This window comes from Poecile atricapillus, chromosome Z, assembly GCF_030490865.1.
Source record: "Poecile atricapillus isolate bPoeAtr1 chromosome Z, bPoeAtr1.hap1, whole genome shotgun sequence".
Lineage (NCBI taxonomy): Eukaryota > Metazoa > Chordata > Aves > Passeriformes > Paridae > Poecile > Poecile atricapillus.
Window position 1 is genome coordinate 12,889,754 of NC_081289.1, and position 15,749 is coordinate 12,905,502.

Consider the following 15,749-nt stretch of genomic DNA (forward strand, 5'->3'; position numbering starts at 1 on the left):
TTAAGAAACATTTTTATTCATATTCTCATTTTATTTAAATTGAATTCACTCACGGTCATTGAAAGTAAGGTTATTTTAATCTCTTCCTTGTCTTTACCAAAACTGTTTAAAATATCTCTGCTATTTGGATCAGTAACAGGTATCACACGGAAAGTCAGCTGTATATATCTCAAGAAATGTCTGGCCTATGCCATTCATATTAACACCTATTCTCCAGTCTGCCTGCTGTAGCCTACACAGTACTTATGTTGAATTTATTAATTTATTAGATCTAGTACATGTCAGTATGCCATGATATGTTTTGGCTGAAGAACAGGTTCTACAAAGAGAAGTTAACATTAAATTAGAAAGATGTAGCATTCCTCTGTGAGAGCATTCAAAATAAACCCTTTCAATGGTAAGTGTAGCATATGAGAAAACTGCTTTTTGGGCATGGCCACAGCATCAGACAACCTGTCTGCATGACAAGGGACACCCAGGTCCCCAGCACAGGCATTTGTTATTTCTGTGATCCCTGGGCACGGACCCCAGCTGGCACACACACCTGGTAACACACATCCTGTGGTACAAAGACACATTACAGAAAACTCAAGTGGGTTGTGACACAGTTCTTAGGTTATTTTATATACTTTAAAGAGAAAATGAGAAGAAAAAAAATCGTCAGAGCCTTTGGACACCACAGAAGGTGATACAGCATAAATGTAACTTTTGACATGAACCCTCCTGTGGGTTTCCAGCTGTACCACTTCCCATACCTGATTCATGGTAAAGAAGTATTTTTATCTCTTGTATATGATTTCAGTTTACCCATTCTTCATCAGTTAGTCATCTACCTCTGCTACAGCTATTAGCAATTTGTTATCATGACATTTCTAAGGATTTTTTGCCCACGTAATGATTAGGCCCACATCCTTTAATAGTCCCCAGCTTCCATATTTTTTCTGGACAAGGCACTATAAATACCTATTGCAAATAACAATGGCTGGAACACCAGAAGTTGTGTTCTTTCAAGAGGAGTTTTTGGGACCCACCTTGTGAATCATCCACCACACACTTATAAAAATCTATGATGTTCTTACATTATCTTTATTCTCCAGCTAATATAGTTGTTGTTCTAACTAAATTATTCATAGAAGTACATTAATCTCAAAGTTTAATTATCATGGCTAATGATCAAAACTTGAAAGTTAAATGCTCCCAAGATGATACAACCCCACACAGAATTTCTGTTTCTATCAAATCAAAGGATTCTCTATCCAAACATGAATCCAACACATGAGGTCTAAACCAGATCCCCTTAGTGTAGTGAAATTTCTCTTACAGCTGATTTAACTGAAGCAGATTGCACTATCATTGCTATTCTTTTCTATTTATTTACAGTTCAACACATTTCTACATATAACATTATTTCATTTTCTCATTTTTTTCCATCTTTCTGAACTATAGCGCTCATCTTTGGATATAGCTGTCAGTCACCCCAATTTCTGTTATATCCAGCTTCACATCTTGCAACAGCTGACCAAATTATTCCATTTTGCTGCCTAAGCATAACTAGCAGGCATCAAAATATCGGCTACCTTTCTACTCAGCCAGTCTTCTGCCCCTGTCCACAACCCCTACCTTGCTACCACTTTACACAATATTGGTTTTTTTTATCTTTACTGTCCAGTCACTGAATGCTTGGTCTTCTTTTTCCTTTTTCAAAAAATCAGCATATGAAATACACATATCTCTTTATATATGTATATATCTATATTCTTATTGGATTTGTTACCAGAAAGTCCAGGCCCTAATAAGGCTATAATTGCATCACGTCTTTAAGGAATGCAGTGGGAGATTCTCCTACTTTTTCTCCCCTTTAGCACTATCTATAAATACTCTTAATCCTGTGGAGAAATTCTTGTCTATATTCCCAAGTAAGATGGTGTTAAATAAGAGAATAATTAGATTAAAGTAGTTACTGCTGAGACCTCTTGCATCCTCACCTCATGGGGGTTTAGGGTTTTGCTTCAAATCAGAAATAGTTCTGTTTCCTGGACCCAATGCTCCCATTATACATATTGCTTGAAGTTTTTTGAAGGAAGATTAACCCACAAATCTTTGTTCCTTCAGTTTTTGGGAGGAGGTTGTTTGGAACATCGCATCAATGTCCTGGAGAAATTCCACAGGGCATCTCCCTCATCCCAAATGGAAGCTCAGGTCAATGAAGTCCAGATAGGATTTTATCACTCCAGCTCTCTTGAAGCTGCTCTTGAATCTTAAATTTCATTATGCTTGTCTCACTGACTGCCTCATACTCAACAGCAGTCATGTGTTTAGCAGCTATCTATGAGCACCACCAGGAATTTTCACTCTGCTTATGCACAAATTAACAGGCTGTGTCATCTCCTCGGGGAGCCAACTGGCACCTCTCTGAAGAGCCTTTTCAAAGGTGGACATTGTATCTGGCAGCCTTCAAACACAGGATCAAGTAAGTCATACATGACATTTGCCTTTTTGTATTGCACAAGAACTATTCCAGTTATTGTGAACGCTCTTCATAGCTCAAGAGCTTTCTCTTAGGAACAGGTTTTTTGGTGATGAAGGCCACACACTGAGACAGAATTTAAAGATGCCCGCTCAACGTTGAATAACTTTTGGAAATTAACTTCTAGGTTCCTCCAGAAATACTCTGATTGCATGCAGCAGAACTATTTCTGTGGATAGAATCAATAAATTGAAAGAATCATGGCTTTCACTTCAAAATTGCACATTTCTCAAAGCCATGACATAAATATAAACACAGAGGATTATTATCCCACTCAGAAGTGCAGTCCACATCACTTGGATCAGTCTCAGTTGATAAGTGTGTAGCCTTTGTCTTCACTCAGGATTGTGTTTGACCCTGTGTCTTCAGCCACCTCCACTCAGCATTTCCTTCTTTCCCAGCTAAAAGCTCCTGAAAGACTAATCCTAATCACCAATATGGCTGGAAAAAACTCTGTTCAGTTTACTGGAGATTTAGTGGATCACTGTTTTTGTAAATAGCATTTAGGCAGTGGTAAGGAAACAATAAACCTCTTGCATTTTGGAACCACAGAGGTTTGAAGACTCTTGCATGTGTGGGCATGGAAAGAAAAGAGATGGTCAGCATAATTCCCCTTCCATTTTTCTTTTACTCCTTTATCAAGAAACTTGCCATCATCATACTCTACACGCAAGCAAATTTGGTCTGTTGTCAGGAAAAGAATGAGGATGAGAGAGGAGTCTTGCCAGCGGGAATTTCTCAGCATGGTTTCCTGCATAGCAGTCAGCTTTTTTTATAAATAGAACCTCATTTCATACAATGATATAATATTAATTTGTCACCATATTTGGCACAACCATAGGATCGTGAGCTACTTGTTTGCTAATTACCATTTGAGCTCATGCACAGAGCACAGGCTGTGATAATATTAGCTTGGTCAGAGTCACAAGTCTGTCAGTGCCAGCAACAATTCAGTGCCTGTTTCCAATCTCTGAAAGTGTTGTATCTGCATCCTTTCATCCCACGGGGTAAAAACCCTGGGCTCTCTCTCCTAGTATGAATAATTTGCCTTGTCACTCACAGCCCTAGAGGAAAACTATGTGACAGTTCCTGTTGGCTGTTCACATGAGAAAAGACTGTTTCAGAAGAAAAGCAAATATATAAGGCATATTAAACTACTGTTTATTAATCATTTTTTTAAAGTTTGAAAAGCTTCACCAGACTCCAATATGTAGGAAAAAGCAGCTGTTTGAGTGGTGAGGTGCTGGAAGAGGTTGCCCAGAGAACTTATAGATACCATCACTGGAAAGGTTTAAGGCTGGGTTGGATGGGGCTCTGAGCAGCGTGGTGGCATTTAAAGTCCCTTCCAACACAAGCAAGTCACCTTGCTGTCACAGGAGAGGAAGAAATGGAGGAAACCCAGGGCCACCCTTACAAAGATAATAATCCTGCCAGGAGCTTTCTCAAGCAACGAAAGGGAAAACAATATGGATATGATCCTTCTAAGTTTTACAGTTGTCCAAATGGTTCTGAATGGTGTCGGTAGTTTATCAATTCTCCCCTGCTGTTTATCATGAAGGCCCTTGGTTTGCTACAGAGGTCCTAGGCTGGGTTGTCTGTCAGGAAGGTGGTGCTGATCTGATGTATCCATATCACACATAGAAGGCTGCTTTCAACCAGTACAGACTTAACTTTTTACTTACCTGAATCAAAGAATCCACAGGAATTGATGATTTAAGCGTTTTCATTTTGGTTTTGAACTTTTCAAATCCAAAACTTTCTGAATTCATTAAAACACTATTACTACTTAGTAGCAAAACAGCAGTAACTTTTGTTAAATTTCCATTTCAGTAACTTTGCCATTATAGGCAGTCAAAGTTAGACAAAGATATGGGACCCATGTTAGTCTTATAAAATCATCTCTAAGCAATTTCACTGAAATTGCATAAAATTATTTCCATTACACAAATTTGTATAAAACTGAAAGTAATTTCATTTTAGAGAAAATCTTCTAATCCTCTGTAGCAGAATTTCAATGTAAAAATTTCCAGCAATGCAAAGTAGATCAGTAGGTGGATTTCATATCTGTCTTTTCAGTCTTGTAGCTGATAAAATAATCATTACCTGTTTATATTATTGAGCAAGTCTGTGTTCTTAAAGGCATTCAGTGCAAAATATTTCCTCAACAAAGACTCAAGGTTGACTATTCTTACTTATGTTACCCTCTACAGGTAAGGTGGGATTCCTGCTCCTGAAGATGTTGACTAAGTCGTCATCTAGTACAAAGCATCTTAACTGTATAGGGAAAAGAGGAAATAATAATAATCCCTCCTTGGTATCTGTCTTTATGCAAAGAAATCTAGTCCAGACACCATTTAGCTGTGTATCTTATTACCAAGAGAAGTCCAACTGCAATCAACAGAATGACTCCAGAAATTTAAGCAAGTATATCAAAGAATGCAGGAACAGAATTCAGGAAAGATGAGCTAATTGGAAATCTGAGGAGCACAGCTGGGAAGCTGTACACTGAATTCCTGAGATAAGGGTCCATTTTTTAAATTACCTATGTGCAAAAGAACAAAGTTAAATTACTTTTAGGAAGTACTAAGAATGTGTCTGATCTGCTGTGTAATAAAAAACAACAGAGATGTTGGTATTTGCTAATTATTCATGCACAGTTAGCAGAAAAATTTACATCTATTGATCATTAACTGAGCATTAAGCTTTGTCACATTTTGAGGATAATTAATAAAAGTAAACTGGCTTTGGTACTTCCTGTGGTATACTAAATGAAACTTTGTCAACAGTTAGCTGGGTAAATATTTCATGAACACAAGACATTTTCATGAACACAAGAAATTTGCAGATTTGCTGCATTATTTGAGTGGAGTTCCTTGCAAGCATGAGAGAAACTCTTAAATGTGAGTGCAACTCCACTTTTTGGAAGAATGTTTAAGCAGCTCAAGAAAATAAATTATTTTGCTGTTTGTCTCTAAGGTCTTTGAAAGATGTTATGTAATTGTGTAAATGAGTTAAGGCAGGCAATACGTAATTTACAATTTGTCCAACCTGCATGTTCTGAGTAGATTGGTCATTATCTAATCATCCATGCTTCTAAGCCTAATTGTCCTTGAAGGTATCATAAGCTATTTTATTTTCACACAAATTAGCTGTTCAGGAGGAACTTGGTTGCATCTTTTACCCCATGCCAGATGTTTTCTGCAGATATGCTTTCAAGATATTGTCTACAGCAATTGTGTAGCTGTCAAAAGGAAACTACCATTCCTGAACTCTCTTTACACACCCCTCTTCCAGTGTTCTATCATATTGATCCAGTGTAAGTCTGTTTTTATTTTGTGGGTTTTAGACGTATGTAAAATGATAGTGCCTGTGCTTGTCCAGAAAAGACAAGGAACCTGTCACGACAAGAAACCAATCCCACAGTGACAGCAGCTGCTGGTGGCACAAACTTCTGGTGTATAAACTGTCATTTCCAAACAGAGGTGTGACTCAACAAAAACTTTAAAGGCTAAAAGCCACACAATGCATTCTTCTGAATTAGCACATTAACCTGCAATTTTGAGCATATTGCATCAATATAATATTAAGACTTATAAAATCAGGTTTAGGATCCATTGTATCTCATCAGCCATACTAAGATAGAAGGGCTAATGATGGAAATGTGTCTGTTTCCAAGTCAGAAAAGGCAATACAGGTAATTACTGAAAGCATGTGGATTTTCCAATTCTCTTAAATGCAATAAAAACCGAGAAATTTACCCATTTGACAATAATAATTATTTTTTGAATTTTTTTATGCTACTTTATTTTTGTATGCTATCCTCTCCTGCTGAAGGTGACTCCACCTGGCTTCAAGACAGGTGTTACCAGAAAAATTTGCAGATGTTTGATCATAGGTCAGTTTAGACAACACCAAGCCTGCTAGCAACAAATAAGGTCCACCTGTCCCAAAGAATTTTATGTCAGGAGTTAGCAGAGCTCATTGAGAGAGCTTTAAACTGGATTTGAAGGGGAATGGGGACATAGCCAGGCTTCACAGACATAAGATGTGTAAGGAGAGAACTATAGCAACCACCCCAGTAATAAAAGAAGGCTTAAGAGAGCCTCTCAAAGCACAGGCAGCCAAAGACATAACCACAGGACAGGACTGTGGGGGATCCCTTTGCACCCCTGCTGCAATACTGACACCATCAAATATTTCCATAAAATGTCTGTACACCAATGCTTGCAGTATGGAGGACAAACAGGAGGAACTAGAGATCTGTGTGCAGTCACAGGGCTTTGATCTCATCGCAGTTACAGATGTGGTGGGATAACTCCCATGACTGGAATGTCATCATGAAGGGCTACACAGTGCTTAGCACAGACCAGACAGGCGCTGGGATGGAGCTGCCCTCTGTGAGGCAGCACTTGGAATGCTCTGCCTTTGGGTGGATAGTGAGGAAGTCCAGTGTTCATGGGTTAGGATAAAAGGGCAGATTACCAGGAATGATAAGTAGGATTTTTCCTCTCTTTTAAACTGGTTGTTTGCCTGACAAGTTGACAGTAACCCAGTGTTACCCTTGAATATCCAGGTTATTAACCATTTTCCCTTTTGGTGTTGTGAGGTCCTTTCATATTGCAGTGAAGAAATTGGTAACACAAGGAAAATGTGATTGTACTGATGCAAAACCTGACCAGGGATTCAGGATGTAACAGCTTTTTAAGCAAGGTGTGCAACTGATGTTGTATCTTAGGTTTTCATATTAATTTCATATTAAGTTATGTAATTCCATAACTTGTTTTCTTGTAAACTAGCTTTGGAGTTCAGGATGAAAAAGTCTATTGCTCTAATGATAACTTTGTAGGTTCTCATCGAAATGAAAGCTTGGTCTCATTATCCCATTGTTCTCCTTTTCTTTTTTCTCCAAGCTGCCTGTCTCGTCCTGGGTTGTATGATTTTTCCTGATGGCTGGGATTCAGATGAGGTAAAACGGATGTGTGGTGAAAAGACAGACAAGTACACGCTGGGGGCTTGTTCAGTCCGCTGGGCGTATATCCTGGCAATTATTGGAATCTTGGATGCCCTGATCCTCTCATTTCTGGCATTTGTGCTTGGAAACAGACAAGACAGCTTGCTAGCAGAGGAGCTCAAGTTGGAAAACAAAGGTAGGACTGCTTTAGAAACACTATTGTTGGATGGCCTCAAGGGCAATTGCTTAAAAATAATAATCAGTTTCAATTTCATTTTATTTCATGCTTAAAAGTTGGCATGCTGGCTTACTTCCTACATTGCTGGGAAAGAATAGATGCAAAGGGCAGAGGAAGTTTTATATTTCAGCCTCCAATAATCTAAGAAAGCTCAAAACTGATGTAATTTCTGCACTATACATGAATTATCCTTAGCTTTTAGAGCTGTGGATGGGATGTTATTGTGCTCTTCACTTGTACAGTATTTCATTAGCATTTAATTTTCACTGTCTTCATATTTTTCTGCACCCCATGCAAGATTTGTTCCTTTGGTTCCTTTAGGATTTTGCAATGTAATATGAATGTCTGTAACATGGCATATGTGTTAGCACAGTACACAGCAAGGGGGCAGTGCTGGGGACTGGCAAGGAGCTGTGTAATGGGACTGCCCACGCAGCGAGGAATTGGTGGACCAAGGATCAGAGCCTGGAATGAAGAAGAATCCCAGTTCTTGCTTGAATATGCTGCTTTGAGCTCATGAGTCAGCTCATGGGAATCTAGGATGCTGTAGTGACTGAATACTAGTGCAGTTCTTTGGGGATAAAACTCATTTCTAAATTAAATATGTGAAACTGGCTTGGACCAGTAATTTGTCACACAGTGCAGGAAGAGAGATGTTTTTTAGTGAGTGTGCACAGCCCTGGCTGATTTCTGCAGCCCCTTCCCCTTGTGCTCCCCTGGCATTGCAGCTGAGTAGCTGATGTGATAGATACCACAGAGGGCATGTCCCTGCCTTATCTTTTTAATGGGCTTGTTGTCCCTGAATCTGTCTAATCCCCTCTAAACCTGCTGATACTGTCAGCTTCTCCAGCCCTGCACGGTAGCAAGTTCCTGAAGCTCACTACTGACTGCTAAAGAAGTACTTTCTTTTATCTGTTTCAAATTGATCCCCTGCTAGTTTCACTGACTGTCCCCGAGAGCAGGATTCTATGTTCAGCTCATCTACCACCTTTGTAATTTTGTGGGCTGCTTCTAATAATAGCAAAGATATCAGGAGCTTTTCACCACTGGATTGCTGTTTGGCAGCCTGTGTTGTGTGAAAATAGCTGGCCTCAGTCCTGCTCTGGAAGGACCATTATCTGTATACCTGACAGCAGCAGTGGCCTCTGCTTGCTGGATTGCAGTCAGCACACTCAGCCCGAAGATAAATGGACTTGAAGACTGAATATCACATGTGATTCCAGACCTGGATGGAGCTTACTAATGTGAGTTAAGGAAAGTGTGTGTTACTTGCAATCGTGTGTGTGAATCTGTCCTGTAAATTGAGGGCATCTGCTTTAAACACTATCCCTGTGACCTTTTCCTGTAAGGATAATATTCATCTGCATTTGAAAATCAAAATACTTGTCAGAAGGGCATTCACAGCTATGCCACAAGTGCTTTTGGCATCACCACTATGCCTGATTTGTCTACACATATAGAGCTCATGTACCCAACAACTACTTGTATCAAAGAAACGCATCTGTTTTGGCACCTTGTGAGCAAAAAACGGCTTCTGGAGCCTCATCACCTCTCACATCTCTGGCACAAACCCATTCCAGAACATTTGGTCCTCAGCATGTCAGAAAAAATCATTCAACAGCTCAATTTCCTTGGATTAAACACAGAAACATACCACACCACTGGCTTCAAACCAAACCAGAACTCAACAAAAAGGGACCTACCCCACTCTGCCCTTCAAAATCAAGCCTAATGATCACAACTTATTAAACTGTCCTTCAAATTAAGTGAAAAAGAGTCAACCTGGCTTCTAAAATGGACATTCTCTCCCCTCTTGTCACAAAAAACTTCTGCTAAGCAACGACGGGGCAAGTCTAAATCCTCCTGAGCCCCCCAATATTTTCCCACCTGCAAGTGTTGCACAGCTTCAGCCCAGAGGAGAGCTGGCAGAACATGGCAGTGGCATTGGTCTGTACCCCTGTGCACTGAACATGCATGAGTGCTTTGACATTTACCCCACAAACCACATCCCCTTGCCCCCTTCCAGAAGGGAAGAGAGAGATAGTGGAGAACTACTCATCAGCATTAGTTCACATGCAGAGCATGTGTGCATCTCTTGGAAATGGTCAGGATGTGAAAATTCTGCTATATGCAAATAGCACTAGCATATCTCCCATAAAAACAGAAAGAAAAGAGTATGGATATACAAAATACCACCCTCAGCTTTCCAAGCTGCTCCTACAATGTGAAGTCAAATACCCTCCCACCCTTTCTTCCCCTTCCTCATCTACACCAGATCTGCCTCCAGGCTTGTGCTGGCTTCTGCTTCTGGATTAGCAAGTATGGGTGAAGAATGCCCCTTTCTCAGGGAGGAACCCCTGTGCTGCTGCTGCCTTCCAAGGGATAAAACCTACTTCTGGGTGGTCATGGATGTCCATAGGGTGGGATCCCAGTGACTCCTTCCCCTTTGTGGTGGGGTTGTCCTGGATGTCCCATAACCTGTGATAAGAAAAGGATCCCCTTAAGGGACAGTCGTGGCTCCATCATGGCTTTACAGGAGAATGCACCCAGAGAGCAATCAACGCTGTACCTGAGAAGAACTTCCATTTTCCCTGTCAGCTCCTCCTCTGCTGCTGGGACTTTGCCCCGTGCATGTGGGTGACATTATATATTAGCTCAGCAGTGGGTAAGACACGATAAATTAAGTATGAGAATCACAACAGTGCTCATTTATGTGGAAAAAACCTTCAAGAGCAAGAAATTATTAAGCAATGATCAGACATCTGAGCAGATGTTTTCTTAATCAGGTAGTTTTGTCTGGAGTCTTTGATGCAGATCAGCTCCCACAGGTTCATTAATGAGAGTCTGTGGTAGCTGAGCAAGTACCTGTTGCCAGCTGTCTGAGCATTGTTGGCAAGGAAACAGTTAAGTGTATATGAAACACAACAGGATGGTAAAAATGTGAGAAGATGACTGAAAAAGAAAAAGCTGTACTTCTCTGTAGTTTTCATTACCATGCTGAATTGTCCACCTGCTCTGTGCTTTTGATGCCTACAGTTCTGTATATTTACATAGGTTAATGAATAGTTGTAAGTAAGGAATTTGGCTGTTAAAATTATTCATGGCAGAAGAAATGGTTTAGCTATAAATGAAAGTTTCCCTTTTTCACTACATGATAAAAATAGTGCTTGCTCATTTCTTATTTGCTTAGGTGTGAGAGCAAGCTACCATGCGACTTCCATGTCTCAGAGCTCTAACTCAAATTTGACAGAGTTTCTTCAGCTTATAGTCTCTTTTTATTTTAAAACTGTCATTTGAAGGGAAAAAATGGTATTTATAAGAAGACTTTCCTGTTATCTTTATGCCATTAGCAAAGGAGGGCAGAGAACTGTATCGCATGGGTTTTTTTAATTTATAGGAGCTAATGGTAATGACTAAAAGGTCTGTATGCCATTTAAGTAACGTCATACAGGGCACTAACAAAAATAGTCAGAATTCATCTTAGCTTTAAGCTTCCTCAACATGATTGTGAGTGAGCCATCAACATCAGGCATAAACCTTGATGTGTTGTGTAATTACGTGATTTAACATTTTGAACTGTAATGTCTTGATGACATAAAATATAAGTTTTGGCCAGAGGTAGACAAGACCAAATGAGACGTTTCCAAAAGAATTTGAGAGTGCACAGCAACCTTGTTTATGGTAGAAATATAGAACAGAGTATGCAGTTACGATCTGCATTATGAGTGATAAATACAAGAGCATTCAGAAGACACTATCCTGTTTGATAGTATCAGTCAGGGCAGGTAGAAGATGCACTTGTGAACAGTTGTGGCTTTTCCAATGGACAGAACAGCTTCACAAGCTGTTTATGTTTAACATTTGACTCATCTTTGGAGTTCATGTAAGCAATATAAGCAATGGGTCACAAATAAGCAATTTGCATTAAAAATTTCCTGGAGTTACAAGCCTAGAGCTGAAATAGGTAAAGGGAGCTGGGAGACAAAAAATCTGAAGGATTCCTCCACTTTCCAGTAACTCACATGGACTCAAAATACATCCCACTGCTCCCAACAGCCACGTTGCAGAGAGCTCAGTGCAGGATGCCTAACCCAGCTTGCTGACACTTTCCACCCTCCTTACTCTCCAGGTTGTTGAAGGCTGGATCCATACATCTGAGCTGCAGTCTCTGCAGAATAAACATGCTAAAAGACAGAAAGTAAGGGAATATTGTTATTGGTGGTAAAGCAACTTTCAGTAAAAGAAAAAAAAAGGTAGTATTGCATGGAGATTTGCACATCTTTAGCTAAAGAATCCTATTCTCCAAACAGGAATAGCCTACATGGGATCACTGCTGAAAAGAGCCTCTTCTGTAAAAAAAAAAAAAAAGCTGTATCTGAAGCTGAGTGACAGGAGCTCACCTGCCCCATGGAGGGATGACAGGGCAGAATGCTCATCAGCTGCCATCTTTCAAAAAGAAAATAGCTTAGGATGCAGTGAACATGCAAACTGTTGCAAAATTGCAAAGCACTGCTTGTCAGTATGTAGCTTTCATGGCATGTACTAACAAATATTCAGGTCAATGTGTTCAAAATTAGATATATTATTATGAATATTGAGATGCAATTTAAGTTTTCCCAGATAGCTACAACACATAAAAGAATTATCAGCAGCTCTTGTAGTAATAAAGAGTACAAATGCAGACAGAACACCATATATACCCCTGTATACCCGTGTTCTTTGTCCAATATATTTATATAGTCCCTTTGTCACAAAGTTATGTACCCCCAACACCTCCTGATAAAAAGTCAGTGTGTGCTCATTTTCATTTCAGTTAGGGTGTACATTACAATGATAAAAATACTTTCACAAATGAAAGATTTATGTTAGTCTCTACCCATTTTCATACTGGTGCTTCTCTTCATGTTGCTAGTCCCCCTCCTTCCTTCTTTTCTAAAGAGTCCAAGAGTCACCCACTTCAGACTCCTGCTGCTTTGGTGTGTGGCTTTTTGGTCAAAGTATTTAAGGTGATTATGATCTCAGAACAAATTCAACCACTTAAATTCCCATTTGAGAAGGGAAATATCCAAGAAACTCATTGAGAAAGGATCTGTGATAGATTACTGTAGACAGCCCACCACATGCTCTCACCAGGCTGCAGCAGGTCAGAGGAACCTGGCTCTATGTTAAAAGGTTTATCCTCTTGCCTCAAAATAAGAAGTATTAAGGTACCCTCCTTTTCAAAAGCAAAATCAGACTCTTCTTAAGTCCACAGCCATAGGGTTGTGGCTGGGAATTCCTAGCCCTCATTTCTATCTTCAAAACATGATTCCCTGCCATGTCAGCCAAGAACAAAGTTTTGACACAGCTGAGAAGAGCTTACATGCTCTCTTTGAGCTTCACTGGTAAGTGGCTCATCTAGCATAGCACCACTGCAATTAGATCCACTTGTTAATTTCCTTGTTCATTTACAACCTATTTTTCTTCAGGTATAACCTCCACAATGAGCTCCAAGTAGCTCTGAGTTAAAAGAACAGTAGACAAGTAGCACCACAAATATTTCATCTGAAAACCTGCAACGAGAAGCCAAACTAACAGATTTTTTATACTTTTCCCACAAAATTTTCTTGTTTTGATAATAGCAACCATTTTCCTGTGATTTCAACTATGTAAATAATACTGTAAAAGAGAAAATATAAACATGGAGATTTTATTGTGTTTGGCATCAGACAGAATATAATCTCTCCAGGATGAAGATATTCATAGCACTGCTGTAGGACCTATGCCCACAGTATAAAGTTTCATCCAAGGAGTAAATGAACAGTCATTGGACCACATCCAGAACCTTCCTGTGCAGTGTCTCAGTGTCATGCACTCTATTGCCCAGTATGTGTGGAATTCTGGCCACACACAAAGCAGAACAGCCAGAGGATTTTGGGCTCCCTCCTCCATAGCAGGCTACAGTATATTGTACAGGTCACTGATCTTTTGCTCCCCTTGGTTTGAGGGTCTTCGCTCCTTAGGTAGAAGGTTTTCAGATTCCAGCCCTGATATCTAGTGAAAAAGTGTTTTGGAGGTTTTAATAGAAACTGAGGGGAAGAAATGGGAAAGTGAGATCAGAAGTCAAGGGGTTTTGACACAAACTTAGAAGACACTTTAAGGTCTTCTTTTTGAAAATGTCTATTTTTGGTTTTATGAGCTTGTGAGAAGCACATGCATAGGTATGCAGTAAGCTACTTAGATTTTTCTTCTAGTATTGAACAGAACCAAGACAAAAGTTTTGGAGTGGTGTTCAGAAAGCGGAGTTTGATTCCTGATTCTCATACTGGATCAAATCTATCATTTGATTTTTTACATTTCTCTGTCTTTTAAATGGGAAGGAATGAGACTGACTCTGTTGATATGTTGTGGTTCAGCAATGAAAGAGGAATTAGAGAAAGCAAATGATGGTGAAATTATTATTAAAATATGTATTCCAAAATTAAGGTCTGATAAAAGTATTTTGCCAAGGAATTACTTTGCCAATATGCTAAATGATGATACCCTTAAGGGCAGGCAAATGAGACATCAAGACTAAAAGTCAAAAGCTGATTAAAATACCTTATTAAATAAAGGTCAGTCTTGCAATAGTACTGATTGATATATCAGCTGATCCAACAATTCCTTTCCAGCTCTACTTTCTATAATGAGAAAGTAAAATTAGTCCTAAACACATGCATTAATTACTTAACTATAGAAGTTGGAGACCATGAATAAAGAGTCCTAGCTCCCCACTGATTAATGAAGAAAAACATAGTGAATTGCTTTCTGTCTGAATCCCACTTGCTGTTACCCTCTTCAAGGACGCTCATACAATAGCCCAGTTAAAGAAATTCTCATTCCATTTGATGAGCTCCTGATATGACAGACTTAAAGGATGGGGTCTTATAGGAAAATTTGCAGCAAAAAAAAAAAAAATTAGCAGCCTCAAAAATGCTTCTTAAATAGTACAGGTAACTCAATGCACTTAACAGGCTCTGTGCTCAGCTGAAAAATTCCATAGTGCAGCAGAGGGGCAGGATGCATGGGAATGGGGGGATAAAGACATTAGACAGTCCTGCTACAAGCTACAAACAAATATCCAGCCTGGTCAAGACAAGTCCATAGTGAGCCTGGACAGATCTGGAGACCTGTGTTGTTAACTTAAAAGGAAGTCTATGCCCTGTTACAAGCACAATGATGTTTAATGAGCTAGAAGGCAACAAGTCTGCCCATGCCATCACTAGTACCTGCATTAGAAATGGTGTTTTGAAGTTTGGACAAAAAAAACAAAAGCTATTTCACAATATAGAAATATAAAAGAGAAGTTGCTGACACGTATTTCATTCATGGTAGGATTAGTGACACACAGAAATTATGATACTCCACTAGCCCACTTCCTTACTGACAGGAACCATATTTGTAGGAGGAACATCAGAAAATGCTCATGTCTCAGCTGCCCTTGCATTAATATTTTTCAACTAAGTGTTCATACAGACAAAAAAATGAAGGTTTGTGCCAAGAATCTGGACTATGGAAATAGCTGTTGATAGGACATTTCTGCTGTCCAGTCCAGCCCACCACTTCCAAGAGCCATCTGGGCTGTCCTTATGTTTCTACCAGCCCTGATGTCATCATACACAGAGGAGGCCTGTAGCACTGAGTTATAATTGATCCCTCTTGCAGCAAGTTCCAGTGGTTTCCTTGGAAGTCTATATCATGATTTTAAAAGTCATTAGCTTCAACACCTCATTCCACTGTGAACTTGTTGTGATCCTTCTCCAACAGTTTCCTAATGCCAGAATTATTTTCTATCTGCAAGCAAAACACCTGAAAATAATTGAAGATAACTTCCTTCTTTCTGGGCATAGTATCAATAGAAATAAAGGCTACTTTCAGTAGTTTTGGAATAAAGGAGCTATCAAAAAAATCCAAATGAAAGCAAAGCAAATATCCCTGCTTCCTAAAGTTATATTCAAGCAGACATTCCAGCCATAGCTAATGAGATATTTGAGATATCTGGCTCTTCCTGCTTT

General features: G+C 39.4%; 1 protein-coding gene across 1 annotated transcript in view; it reads left to right on the forward strand.

Annotated features, from left to right (window-relative positions):
* The window catches only part of LOC131573841 (LHFPL tetraspan subfamily member 3 protein), a 230,649-nt gene that overhangs the window by 147,388 nt on the left and 67,512 nt on the right, over positions 1–15,749 (forward strand). Inside the window, exon 2 of the mRNA XM_058828125.1 lies at positions 7,438–7,674. Coding sequence (XP_058684108.1) covers positions 7,438–7,674 — 237 coding nt within the window. The remainder of the gene's footprint in view (positions 1–7,437; positions 7,675–15,749) is intronic.